The sequence below is a fragment of the Spinacia oleracea genome, chromosome 4 (genome assembly GCF_020520425.1).
Source record: "Spinacia oleracea cultivar Varoflay chromosome 4, BTI_SOV_V1, whole genome shotgun sequence".
Classification (NCBI taxonomy): Eukaryota; Viridiplantae; Streptophyta; class Magnoliopsida; order Caryophyllales; family Amaranthaceae; genus Spinacia; species Spinacia oleracea.
In genome coordinates this window covers 126,955,350-126,970,189 of record NC_079490.1, presented here as the reverse complement: position 1 = coordinate 126,970,189, position 14,840 = coordinate 126,955,350, and the positions used below count along the sequence as shown (strand labels likewise).

The window sequence follows — 14,840 nt, the reverse complement described above, 5'->3', positions numbered from 1 at the left end:
TCAAAAACGTTTCATCGCTCAACCCACCATACTATGATGGCAAGCCCGATCCAGTTGAGTTTGAAGATTGGATCAGTCGCATAGATCAACTATTCGAAACTTTGCAATGCTCTGAGAAATGGAGAGTTGATTTTGCGGTGTTTTACTTAACGAGTCAAGCGGGATTATGGTGGAAAGTTAACAAGGAACGAAAGAATGGGCATGCATTTGGTTGGAACCAACTCCAGAAGTTAATGAGAGATAAGTTTTACCCACCATCCATGAGGAAACAAAAGGAAGATGATTTTCTGCACTTGCAACAAGGAACGATGAACGTTTTAGAATACGCAAAAAAAATCATGGAGTTGTCAAGGTTCGCGCCAGAACTAGTATCGACAGAGCAATCCATGATGAATCATTTTGAGTAAGGTCTCCACCTTAAGTACCAAGATAGGTTGTCAACTCAAAGGTTTACTTCCTATCAGGATATGGTTGATGTTGCAGTTAATGTGGAACGGGTGGTACTACTTCGAGAAGGCCAGAACGCTGGGTATAAAAGGAGAAACAATAACCAAAACCAAGGAGGATCAAAAAGGCCAAACCAAAGCCATCAAGGAAACCAAAACTATCAGAATATTAATGGTAATCAAGGAACTAATAGCGGACAAGGTTACCAAGGAGGTAACAAAACTCAGAACAATAGGTCGCAAGGATGTGCCAAATGTGGAAAAATGAGTCATGTTGAGAGTGAATGTCGTGTTGGCACAAACGCTTGCTACCGTTGCGGGAGCCATGATCATTACATCTGAGATTGTCCAAAGCAAGTAACCAATCACAAGAGGATCAGTTTCAACTACCAATGATCGTGGTCGGAACAACAACAATGGAGGCGTAAACCGCAACCCACCTCGACCACCAATGACTGGAAGAGTCTTCGTAATGGGGCAAGAAGAGGAAGATGAGGAAGATAATGTCATCACCGGTACCTTCTCTATCCATTCTTCCCCTGCCCATGTTCTCTTTGATTCTGGAGCTTCACATTCTTTTATTTGTCCATTGTTTGCAAAACGTTTAAATTTGAAACCATGTTGTGACTTTCATGCTATGAGTGTTTCCCTACCTAGCGGAGAAATTGTGAAATGTAGTACCATGTATAGAAATTGTCCTATTATAATAGAGAAAATTGAGTTTCTAGCTAACCTAATAGCTTTTGACTTATCTGAATTTGTTATAATCTTGGGAATGAACTGGTTGACTAAGTATGAAGCTAACATTAATTGTTCAAGGCCGAGTGTGACCCTAAAAACGCCAATTGTGGATAGGATTTCATTCAAAAAGTTAGTGAGAAAACCAATGATTCAAATTGTCTCTGCTTTGAAAGCTCGTGAAATGATTGAGAATGATTTTCCTGGTTATCTTTGTAGTGTTGTTGACCTAAATACTTCTAAATCATCCATCACTAACATACCTATTGTTTGTGAATATCCGTATGTTTTTCCTGAAGAAATACCTTGTATGCTCCCACCAAGGGAACTAGACTTTAACATTTAATTAATACCAGGATCCACCCCTATTTATAAGGCACCATATAGAATGACACCAGCTGAGTTACAAGAATTAAAGAAACAATTAGATGATTTGCTTGAAAAAGGGTATATTCGACCAAGTGTCTCACCATGGGGAGCCCCTGTCTTATTTGTGAAGAAAAAAGATGGAACTTTGAGGTTATGCATAGATTATAGAGAGTTAAACAAGATTACTATTAAGAACAAATATCCTTTACCCCCGTATTGATGATTTGTTTGACCAACTTCGAGGTGCGAAAGTATTTTCAAAAATTGATTTGAGGTCTGGGTACCATCAACTTAGAATTAAACCTGAGGATATTCCAAAAACGACCTTTAGAACCAGATATGGTCACTGTGGGTTTGTTGTAATGCCTTTTGGGTTAACCAACGCACCAGCTGTATTTATGGACTTAATGAACCGCATTTTCAAACCATACCTTGATAAGTTTGTGGTTGTTTTTATTGATGATATATATGTTGGTGTACTCCGAGAGTATTGAGGAACATGAGGTTCACTTGAGAAAAGTGTTAGAAACATTGATTGAAAACCAATTATATGCCAAGTTTTCAAAGTGCGAGTTCTGGCTTAAGGAAATATCATTTTTGGGTCATATTATATCTAAAAAAGGTGTATCAGTTGATCCTGAGAAAATAAAAGCAATTGTGAAATGGCCTAGACCAGCCAATGTCCCTGAAGTAAGAAGCTTTATGGGTTTAGCTGGATACTATCGAAGGTTTGTTAAAGATTTTTCTAAGGTTTCCTTACCTATAACCCGACTAGTTATAAAGAATACCAAATTTGTGTGGAATGACGATTGCGAATTTGCATTTTAGGAACTTAAGAAGCGTCTCACCACTACCCCTATTCTTACCCTTCCATTTGGAACTGATGGATATTTTATTTATAGTGATGCCTCTAAACATGGGTTAGGATGTGTCTTGATGCAAAATGGAAAAGTTATAGCTTATGCTTCTCGCCAACTCAAAGTTCATGAACAAAACTATCCCACTCATGATCTCGAACTTGCAGCTGTTGTTTTTGCCCTCAAAATCTGGAGACATTATTTATATGGTGTTTCGTGTCAAATTTTCACTGACCATAGAAGTCTTAAATACATTTTCACCCAAAAAGAACTCAATATGAGACAACGTAGGTGGTTAGAACTCCATAAAGACTACGATCTTGACATACAATAACATCCTGGAAAGGCCAACGTTGTTGCAGATGCATTAAGTCGAAAATCTCACCTGAATTCAATTTACCTTTTTCCCGAGCCAACCAAGATGAGATGCAAAAGATGCGAATTGAGTTCATCAAGGAAGGAAAAGCTTGTTTAAATGTGTTAGTGATGAGATCAACATTGATTGATGAGATTAAGGAAGCACAAAGAAATGATTCACAATTGGAACGTATAAGAAATGAAGTGAGAAATGGGAAGTCACCTGGTTTCGTAATTCAAGAAGATAGCACGTTGAGGTTTCAAGGAAGATTATGTGTACCAAAAGACGAAAAGTTGAAAAGGGGAATCTTGGAGGAAGCTCATACTTCACCGTACTTATAAGGATTTAAGACAAGTGTATTGGTGGAGCAACCTGAAGCAAGAGGTGGCAGAATATGTGGCTAAATGTTTGACATGTCAAATAATGAAGATAGAACATCAAAGAACAGCAGGTTTGTTGCAACCTCTGGAAGTTCCAGAATGGAAATGGGATTCAGTGTCTATGGGTTTTATCATAGGCATACCAAGGTCAACCAAGGGAATGAATGCTATTTGCATCATTGTGGATCGATTAACAAAGGCAGCACATTTCTTGGCAATGAAGAACAATTCGAGTTTAGATCAACTTGCTGAGCTATATGTGAAAACTATTGTGCGATTGCATGGGGTGCCTAGTTCAATTATCTCTGATCGTGACACGAGGTATCAGTCTACCTATTGGAGAGAATTGCAGAAAGCTCTTGGAACGAAGCTCAACTTCAGTATTGCATTTCATCCAACGACTGATAGAAAAACAGAACACACCAATCATATCGTCGAAGATATGTTAAGAGCATGTGTCTTAGATTTTCAAGGAACATGGGAAAATTTCTTACCCATGGTGGAATTCTCATACAACAATAGCTACCATGCCACCATTGGCATGGCCCCATATGAAGCTCTTTACGGGAGAAAATGCCGAATACCATTGTCCTGGAGCGATATCGATGAAGCACCTGTTATAGAACCAGAATTGATTCAAGAAACTACTGAAAAAATCCATCTAATCCAATCAAGAATAAAGGCAGCGCAAAGTAGGCAAAAGAGTTATGCAGACCAACAAAGAAGACCATTAGAGTTTGAAGTTGGAGATCATGTGTTCCTAAAGATTTCACCGACAAAAGGAATAATGAGAGTTGGTAAATCTGGGAAATTGAGCCCAAGATACATCGGGGCATACGAAATATTAGAAAGAGTAGGTACTGTAGCGTATCCACTAGCTTTACCAACCGACTTGGAAAAGGTGCATAATGTGTTCCATGTATCAATGTTAAGGAAAATATGTTACGCACGAACCCTTATTGCTGCAAAACGATCTTACATATGAGGAGAAACCAATTAAAATTCTTGATCGTAGACAGAAACGACTTAGAAACAAGGTGATTCCAATGGTTAAAGTCTTGTAGGCCAATCACTTGACATCTGAGGCCACATTGGTAGTCGAAGTGCAAATGAAATCTAAATATCCTCAGTTATTCGCTTAAAAATGAAAAGATGTGTGAATATGTATGTTTTATATAAATTATTACGTTAATGTCTCAATCATGCTTGTGTGTCAAATTAAATGACATGTTTGTATGTTTTCAATGCCAATTCATCCAAGGTGCGACTGAGCTCCAGTTTCGAGGACGAAACTTTTTCTAAGAGGGTAAGGATGTGATACCCCGGAATTTCAAAACTCGATTAATTAAGTTTAATTATTTTTATTAGCATAAAATTCGTTTTAAAATTATAATCTCGTACTTTATTAACGAAAATTTTATTTAAGAATTTTAATATTACTACACGATTTATTTTTCAGATTATAAAATTTAATTTCACATTTACGAGAATAGTTACATTTCATAACTTACAAAAGATTTTAAAACGTTTTCGTTAAATTTAATTCGGACACTAAATTTAATTACTTGCGCTTTATAAAAATTATTTTCAAAAATTAATTTGGGTCATAATCATCGTTCTATTTTCAGTTAATAGTAATTAAATTCTGAAAATTTGTCTAATAATTCATAATTACTGTATTGCCCTTATTCACAAAAAAGAACAAAGGATCAGTTTTCTTTTTTTTTCAAATTTCCCTTCTTCCTCCTTCAACCGTGTCACCATTGCAATGAACCTCAACCACCAACTTTCTATGTGTCTCTACTAAAATCAATTCCCTGGCCAATTCATCAAACCTATTTGCAATCTGGAAACCTAAAACTAGACTAGTTAATCCTAATCACCAATTTCTTGGCTCAAATCTCTTACACTTGTCTCTGCAAACTAGCTGATTTGTGGCATCAACGGAGCACCCAAGCTTCTATAAATAGATGATAATTCATCCTCAAATGGAACACAAATCAGATTAACCATCAATTACAATTCTCACCATTGAAATCCATAAAATTTATCACCTTTTTACATTCGAACCACCACCACCACCTTTTACGCCTTGCAACCACCGCACCATAACCCCCTTATTGCTCCGACAACCCTGCACCACCACGACAACCCCGCGCCCCGCCTCCCCTTCGACGTCCCTCTCCCTCCGCGCCCATCCTCCTCTGCTCCCCTCACCTCCGCGCCCAGATTCCCCAGCCACCCTCTCCTCCACCGCACCTACAACCAAAAACCGACGCCCACCTCCGACGTTCTTCCACCGCACATAACCCCCCAGCCGCCGCCCTACATCTCTTTTTCCTCCGCTGCTTCATCCTCCTGTTTCTCTCCTTCGTGCCTGCTCTGCCTTTTGCGTGAAACCAAGTTCCAACATTGGAACTTTGGTTTGCTTAATAACCCAAAGTAAGCCCAAACTCTCTTGGTCCAACTTTCTTTACTAAAATGGCTTTTTACTTATTTATGCTAATGTTGTTTTATACAAATAAATTGGTTATTATTCAATGTTTAAAATTATAAAAATATGTATTCACTTAAAACTTGTATTTAAATATATGTTTTACTTAATTCATATTTAATTTCTTTATTAATTTATAAAATAATAACATTATTTAGAAAATATAAATTTTACAATATTTATCGTTTTAATATTAATTCATTAATTTAATCTTTTGAAAGAATTCGGACCCGTAGTTCAGAAAAGACGAACCAAGGACAAAGCATAGCATAACGCGGAATTGAGGTAATGGGTATTGCTAGTACCCGCGATCCCCGTATAAATATGATTTATGAAATTATGATGTTATGATTGGATTTATGAATTAAAGTTTTGACGTGTTTTATGGATTGTGGGAACGAAACATGATTTGATTGACTTATTTCTTATAATATGATATTTATGAGAAACCATAAAGGAAATGATGTTTGATCTTATGATCTAAAGGAATTTACACTACTTCAGCTGAAGTACAAAGGCTAAGAAAAGTAAAAATAAACGAAACATGATAAAGCAAAGTGAAATACCTAGTCCGTTTGGCAGTATATGTTCACAGGTTACAATTCTCGGTCATGCATGTACCCATGGGGCATCCGCCCAATGAGCCAAGGCTCTCATGTTTTCGGGCCCAAGCCCATGTTTTATGGACACCGGTCCATCGTGGAAGACATTCCACTATGTCATACTTGCCAACGACTAGCATGATAATAAAATGTTTTTTTTTTGGCAAATAATATATTATTATTACCAAAGAGGAAGCTAGCAAACTAGCTTACAAACAGTACAAGCTCCAAAACCAACTGAGCCACTGAGAGCAACAGAAAGCACAAAGGCCAAAACAACAACACCCACAGCAAGCCAAAAGGCCTAAACTGAAACTAAGCTACAAGTTTACATCAAGAGCAAGTTTCTTTGCTGATCAGTGGCTCTACAGGCCACTCGATATTTGATATCTCTAAGCTGATCAAGGGGACTTCTGCAGGAATGAGTGTAGACTTTTGCATTTCTTTGCAGCCATATTCCATAAAGACATTCAGCAAAGAACATCAGAAGCAACTTGAATCTGTCACCAGTTCTTTTGGCAGCTCTTGTCATCAACACCACTTCATTATCAAGCTGAGAAACAGGTATGTGAAACTGTAAACAAGCAAGAACTGAAGACCAGATAGCAGCAGAGTAGCTACACTCAAAAAACAGATGTTGAGTAGACTCTGGCATACAAGAACATAAAGGACACACATTAGAGTCCACAATTTTCCACTTGAGAAGTCTATCCAGTGTAGGCAATCTTCCCAAAACAGCAAGCCAAGAGACAAAAATAATTTTTGGGGAAGCTTTATTATGGAAAATGATTCTCCTCCAGCTGACTTTATCACATGGCCCCATCAGCAGATGATACATGATTTGAATGGAAAAGACACCTCCCTTACTCACTGCACTCCACCCTCCAATACTATCTATTAAACTCTGAGAGTGCAGAATTTTCCTCAAAGGCCAAGACATGTTAACAGGCCATTGAGTGCTCCCAACATCCCTCCCCTTTATGTAGTAAGCATGAACCCATTTACACCAAAGTCTATCCTTCTTATAAGTTATAGCCCAGAGGAGTTTAGCAACAGCTGCTTTGTTCCACCAGCACATATCTTTCAGATTCAAACCACCAGCAACTTTGGGCAAGCAAAGCTTGTGCCAAGCAACCAGAGCTTTTTTTGAAGGGTCAGTGTTGCCTGTCCACAGGAACACCCTGCAATACCCTTGAATTTCTTTGATCACTTTCTTTGGCAAGATGAAAATCTGACACCAAAAGGATTGTAAACTCAGCAATATTGTTTGAACCAACTGGAGCCTACCTGCATAAGATAGATGCTTGACAGTCCACACTTTAGCTCTAGCCAACACCTTCTCAATTAAGGGTCTACATTGAGTATACTTCAGCTTCTTAGTTGAGAGGGGAACTCCCAAATATCTGAAGGGAATGGAACCTTCAGGAGTAGAAACTGCATTGAGAATATCAGCTTTATCTTGACCATAAACACCCCCAACATAAATGTTACTTTTATCCATATTAGCCTCCAAACCAGAAGCTAGAGAAAACTTTTTAAAAGAAGCCAACATCATGTCAATAGAGATTAGATCTGCCCTACAGAATAGAAGCAAATCATCAGCAAACATTAGATGAGTAAGAGCCAGTTTAGCACATCTTGGGTGAAAGTTAAAATCAGGCTTGGTCTGCAACTGATGGAGATGTCTAGACAAGTATTCCATGCCAATAGCAAATAAAAAAGGAGACAAGGGATCTCCCTGTCTTAGCCCTTTTTTAGCTTTGAAAGGTGTACAAGGTTTCCCATTAATGAGCACACTGTAAGAGACAGTGGAAATGCATGTGTACACCCATTGCACAAATCTATGAGGGAAGCCAAGAGCATCCATAACACTGATCAAGAAAGGCCATTCAATTGAATCATAGGATTTCTTTAAGTCAATCTTGAGCATACATCTGGGTGAAAGATGGGCTCTAGTGTAGCCCTTAATGAGCTCAGTAGCAAGCAGAATGTTATCAGAAATTTGCCTCTCAGGAATAAACCCAGATTGACATTCACTAACAACCTGTCCAATCACCCCTTGCATTCTTGTAGTTAGAATTTTTGAAACAATTTTGTACACCACATTACAGCATGCAATTGGTCTGTACTCTTTAACTCTTGTAGGATTAGGAACTTTTGGAATGAGAGTAATAGATGTACAGTTGTACTGGGGAAGCATGGAATTGGTAACAAACACATCCTTCACTGCTCTATAAATATCCTGTTTGATGACAGGCCAAGCCTTTTTGAAAAAGACTGCATTTAAACCATCTGGACCAGGAGCCTTATCATTGCCAATCCCATGTAATGCCAAATCAATCTCATCATCAGTGACATCCCTGCACAGATCCTGTCTAGCATCATTATTTTGCCTAGAGCCATTTCTCACTGTTGGAATGTGAATAGAGGGAAGAGTGTTTGCAGAAGTGCCAAGCAGCTTTTTGTAGAAACTCAGAATTTCTGCTTGAATTAGATCAGGATCAACCAATTTAGTGCCATTATCATCATATAGGATGGCAATGCTATTGAATCTAACTCTTTCTTTCACAGTGGAAAAGAAAAAGTGGTTGTTAGAATCACCTAGTTTTAGCCATTGGATCCTAGATTTTTGTCTCAATGCTATCTCATCAATTCTCAGCCAATGCCTAAGCTGTTTAATGCACACCACCTCTTGGTTGAGAAGAGCAGGAGATCTACCAGTTTGCAAACTCTGTTGAACCTTATCAAGCTCACTCCTAGCAATGGTAATCTTCTCAGTAATACCAGAGAAGTCTTCTCTATGTAACTTTTTGAGATCAGCCTTGACTTTTTTCAGCTTACACCAGAGCTTAAACATAGGAGTGCCATGGCATACTTCAGTAAAAGATGCCTGAATAATAGCAGAAAAACTACTATGATCAGCCAAATAATTGAGAAATCTGAAAGGTCTACCCCCCTCCACCTTGTCTGGCAGACAGTTTATCAGTAAAGGGGAGTGGTCAGAGATGGAGGGGTTTAGGTATTCAACCTGAACATTACTGAATTTATGAATCGATTCATCATTTCCCAAACACCAATCAATCCTGCTAGCAATTTTACCTTCACCAGTGCCTTTGTGCCAAGAGAAATAATGTCCTACACTCTTTACAGGACACAGCCCATTACTTGTAATAAACTCATCAAAATCCTTGGTTTCTGTTGCTGAAACAGGAGTACCATTGATTCTATCATCTGCATACATGGGAGAATTAAAATCACCAGTAATGACCCAAGGACAGCTACCTACACTTGAGGCAAGAGTAGTAAGAGAGTTCCACAAATTCTTCCTAGTGTCAATGGAGTGAAGACCATACACCAGAGTAACATACAATTCCACCACTCCATACCTATCCCTAATTTCACAGTGAATAAATTGTTCATGCACCTGTAATACATGGATATCAACTTCTTGATAAAGCCAGCCTACCCAAATTCTACCTCTGGGGTTTGCAGTGTAATTATTTTCCCATTTCCAATTTCTCCCAAACTTATTGACTACTTTAGAGAAATTGCTTTCCTTAACTCTAGTTTCTAGCAAAGCAACAACATGAATATTATGGGTATGAATAAGGTGTTTTACCTCTGGGACCTTAATAGGATCATTAAGTCCCCTCACATTCCAGCTGCAAAGATTAACCTTCTTCATCAGGGGGTTCAGTAGTATTTTGCATCTCCATATCACCTCCTGTTAATTCTTTGAAACCCAATTCTGCAGGCAACACAGTAAATGGGTTGCTAGGGCTCAAAGTCCTCATTCTAGACAATCCCTTAGTCCTTCTTGTCACAATTTTCCATGGAGTAGGATCAGATACATGGTTAACAGGCATCTCAGGAGTGTGCACAGCATTAGGTTGCTCCTGTTGTTCTGACACTGGATGTGCTTGTTGGACAGCTTTAGGAACCCACACCTTTTTGGCTACAGGTTTTGGTACTGGTGGTTTAGTCTTTTTAGTACAATCATGGCCTGCAGTACAGCAAACTTTACAATATTGTGGCAACCAGTCATAAGTAACAACTTGCTTGAACATCCCTCCCTTTGAATCCTCTATCCAGACACAATCAGGCAATGGGCTAGTGATATCCATTTCTATCAACACTCGAGCAAAAGATACTCTATCTTGCCTAGTAGTGCATTCATCAGCAAAGAGTGGCACCCCTAACAGACTACCAATCCTGCTTAGTGAATCACACCCCCAACAATTGAGTGGCATATTAGGAAATCTCACCCACAAAGGGATAACCCTAAGTACTTCTTCATAGAAATTAAAGTTTGCTATCCAGGATTTAATGATAACTGGTTTCCCATAAAATGTATAAGGTCCTCCTGCAATAATCTGGTTTCTGTCCTTCATGTTCACAAACTTGATGATGAAGTAACCATCATCATGGTAAAACACCTGAGGCTGAGCAACAGAATTCCACATCCCTTCCATATATCTTTTCACAGAAGCTATAGTAGGGGAATCCCCTACCACATACATCACCATAGATGATTTCCATTTCTCAGTGAGTTCATTCATTTCATCCTCCTGCAATTGAGCAATTTTCTTCCCATCCTGCAGCACAGGTGTAACAAATGATAGGGACGCCCCTTTTGAAGCCATTTTAGATCCAGTGAACAGATTTTTCCATGGTTCTTTAACAATCGGAGGTTCAACTACCCCAGGTTCAGTGTTATTTCCCCCAATATCCCCAATATCAACAGATTCTCCATTCCCCTGAGGGTTAGTTCCACCCACAGTATTATTACAACCAACCCCCAAATTCTGATCCAATAACAAAATAGTATCATGAAGTTTGCGTGGAATCATACCAGCCGAAGGGTGGACTAGAGGAGAATGCATCAGCTCCTCGCCATCTGAGTCAAAAACCAGAGCATCTGGGTTTGCATTTTGGGCATCATTTTGAGTAGTACTGGTGCCTGAAGTGTGAGAACTTACTGAGGGAGACTTCGCTGCAACTTTCGTCGTAGAAATATTCAGTATTGCTTTCTTCTTCCTCGCCATCAATGGAGTTGGTGTACGTTAGTAGTATCCCTTAACGTGCGCCCAGCTCGAGAGAGAGGAGGATGACCGGCCGAAAACTTAAGGTGTATGTTATGATAATAAAATGTTATGAATGAATTAATTACATGTTTTTATAAATTGTTTTACATTATTCTAGTCTCCCTGTGTTATTAAATAAAATGGATTGAGATGCATTTACGTTGCTAGAATAGTTCATTACTGAGTCTTCAACTCACCGTTTTGTTTTCTGTTTTAGGTAATGATAGGGACGATTGACACGAGTAGTGGCGAGGAATTTCACTTTAATAGTATTCACGTAGTTTATGCTTGAAGTTTTAATAGTTTAATTAAAAGACTTTTAGTAAGTTAAATACTTTTTATTTTGGAAATAAAAAGAATTATTATATTAATTTGGAGTTTTAACAGATTATGTTATGATGGTTGCCTTGTAATTTCCAAGAGGAAATTACGGCAGTAATGTCCCGACCGAATTAGGTTAATTCCGCTGCTTAAATATGTGAATTAGAGGTCGGGGCGTTACATTTTATTAATTCCATTAAAAAAACTTTTATTAATTAGTTTCAAATATGATTTGATATGTAAAACCAATTTCGAAACTAAATTGGTTTTATCCTCCTGGTTGAACATAATACTCCAGGAAAATTACACGGGTACAACGGTTGGTTTTATCCTCCTGGTTGAACATAATACTCTAGCTATGGCTGTACACGGGTACAACAAAAAATTTGCGCCAAAGTGTTGTTTGGACCGGGAAAATTACTGATACTCCATCCGTTTCATTAGAGAAGTTGATGTGTGCTCGATTACTGTCAAGATGTTAGTATTTTGATCCTTCATCGATCACTAGCTAACATCTCTCTTCTTAACACCGATAGATAATTTCAAAATATACTAAATAAAAAATTAGGACCATCACTGGAGCATCTCTAATTATGCTCTCTCTTTTTGGGACCCATGAGTAGAGATAAAGAGACTATACTAGATTAGCAAAAACGGAACTTGTTGGCAAATATATGCATCTCCATAGTTTTCATGTGTAAAGATGGAAAAATGGAAAGTATGTGATGATTTTGAATGTGTGTATGAAGTGTGATTTGAACATAATATTTGACTTTCACGGTTTCAATTTCCTCATTGTTGTAGGTTGAAAATGAAAATAGTAAGTATTTGATATGATGATTACAACTAATTTAAAAATGAACATTTACTGATTTGAAAATGATGAGCATGTAAAAAAAACCATTATGTTAAAAAGAAAGAACAAGGTTTTAAAAGATGTTCAATAATAGAACAAGAAAGAACAAAGAATACAAAAGGTATGAACAAATAAAACAAAAAGTATGATCAATTTCATTATGAACATTTACCAGATGATTATTATGAAGAAACAAATAAACAAGAAAGAACAAACAATTCAACAAAAAAAGAATAAACAATATAAAAAGAACATAAAATTCCAGAAGGAAGAACAAACAATATAACAATTATGAACAATTTCATGATCAATTTAAAAAACAACATGAAATAACAAACAGTGCAATAAGAAACAACAAACAATATAAACGCGTGGTTTTTTTTGGGGGGGGGGGGTGTTTACAGCCCGTAGGGGGTTTTTTTTGTGCAAAACTTGTTTCCAGTTCTACAAGAGGGGAGGTTCTTTAGAAAACCATAGAATTTTTGTACCTCGAAGGAGTCGCCACCAAACATTGTTTAAAGTTTCGTTTGGAGAGACCGCAAGTGACCCTATTTTGGATAAGGCTTTGAATCCTCGAAACGGATGGGTGAGATCCGGGCACGGGAACTAAATGCTTATTCCGCGAGCTTTAGAAATATTCAAGTACGTTGGCACAACATTTTCGAAAAATATACCCTAGATTAGACTATGTGGGTTTGAATTTAGAGCAAATAGAATCTCTATTTTGTACGGTGGTCACTTTTCTTTAAAGATTAATTTAAGGAACCTAAGGCCGGTTTGTCCAAGAAATTATCTTTGTTAACCGTGATGTAACCTTTGTATTTTGTTGTAGCATGTGCGGTGATGAAAGTAATAAAGCAAATAAAGCAACATCACAATACTAAATAAAGTGCGGAATTAGTAAATACAAGACCCCCTAGAAATGGACTAGGGAGTAGGTCCACATTGCCTAGAAATGGACCAGGCAAATAAAGATGCGGAATTGAAAGTGCGGAATTGAAATTGCGATATTGAAATTGCGGTATTGAAATTGCGGTATTGAAAGTGCGATATTGAAATTGCGATATTGAAATTGCGGTATTGAAAGGTGCGATATTGAAATTGCAATATTGAAAGGTGCATAATTGAAACTTGTACTTGGGCACATGAGATTCAAAAGCCAAGCGGATCCATAAAAATAAGTGCACCCAACACGAATTCAAAGCCAAAAATCTCAACTTGGGAGAGGTTGCTCAACCCAAATATCCTAGATTTCGCATGTTAAACTTGAACTTGAAAGCTTGAATATTGAAGTTTTGAACTTAAAATAATTGAAATTTGAACTTGAAAGGATCCTAGTTTAGGGAAGTAACCATGAACAACCCTAAACATGGTGGATCTTGAAATTTGAAAACTTGAACTTGTATATTGAAAAATGGAGTTTTGAATCTCAAAAGACTAAACCTTTAAATGTTAAAAGGTGTCATCTTTGATTACCCCATACTTGAAGGTGATTCTAGTCCAAAGAGGTGATTGTAAACAACTTTGGACATCCTTGAATCTTGAAAGTTTGCATTTTGTATTTTGAAAAAGTTTGTATTTTTGGAAAACATGTATGATTGTTGCAACTAGTGTTGCAAGTGGTGTTTTTAATGATAAAAAACATCAACTTGCTAATCATTTTGAAATCAAAGCAACATAATTGATTAGAATGGGATTCGGATTTACCTATTTAGGTTTAGGCAAGAGCTCCCAATTGCTTAGAATTTAGGAATTTTGTATGTGTTTTTGAGGAGTTTTTAAGTTATATTTTGAGGCGTAATGTCAGAATTACGATGTTGTATTGTTGTTCTCCTCCTCATTATGCTGAAAAGGAGGGGTATTTATAGGAAGAATGGGTGCAAGGCGCCAGCACACGCCAGCACAGCACGCTGGACCAGCGCAGTGCGCTGCTGACGTGGATTGAATGCCGCCGAAGCAAGGACGCGGGCTCCGTCCTTGTTTCGTCTTGTAGTGTTGTACCTGTTGTACGAATAGTACTAGGTTTAGAATTTTGTATTTTCTTGGAGGTTAAGGCATCATTTAGCGTCTAAAACCAAGCGTTTCTCAGGTTTTGAATTCCGTTTTTACGGGACGGGGCCCGGCATGCTCGGTTTTGTGGGTCGGTGCCCGAACTTGACTTGCCTTATATGATTTTGAGAGGAAAAGGCCTAGTAAAACCAATGGGATGGTCTACTAGATGAGATTGTACTTGAATTTTGAAATTGGATTTTGAAAGTTGTATTTTGTACCGAGTTCCGGGAGGGGAACGGCCTCGGGAATTGGATTTTGGATTTTGAATTTGGAAACATTCTTA

The 14,840-nt window shown here is 37.8% G+C and overlaps 1 protein-coding gene across 1 annotated transcript; it reads right to left on the bottom strand.

The window, feature by feature from the left end:
* Window positions 1–6,572: 6,572 nt before the first annotated feature.
* On the bottom strand, window positions 6,573–11,289 carry LOC130471864 (uncharacterized). Its single transcript, XM_056842201.1, has 2 exons — window positions 9,921–11,289; window positions 6,573–9,814 (listed from the first exon to the last, which is right to left on the bottom strand). Exons 1-2 carry the CDS (start codon window positions 11,287–11,289, stop codon window positions 6,573–6,575), a joined length of 4,611 nt encoding a protein of 1,536 aa, XP_056698179.1.
* Window positions 11,290–14,840: the final 3,551 nt, after the last annotated feature.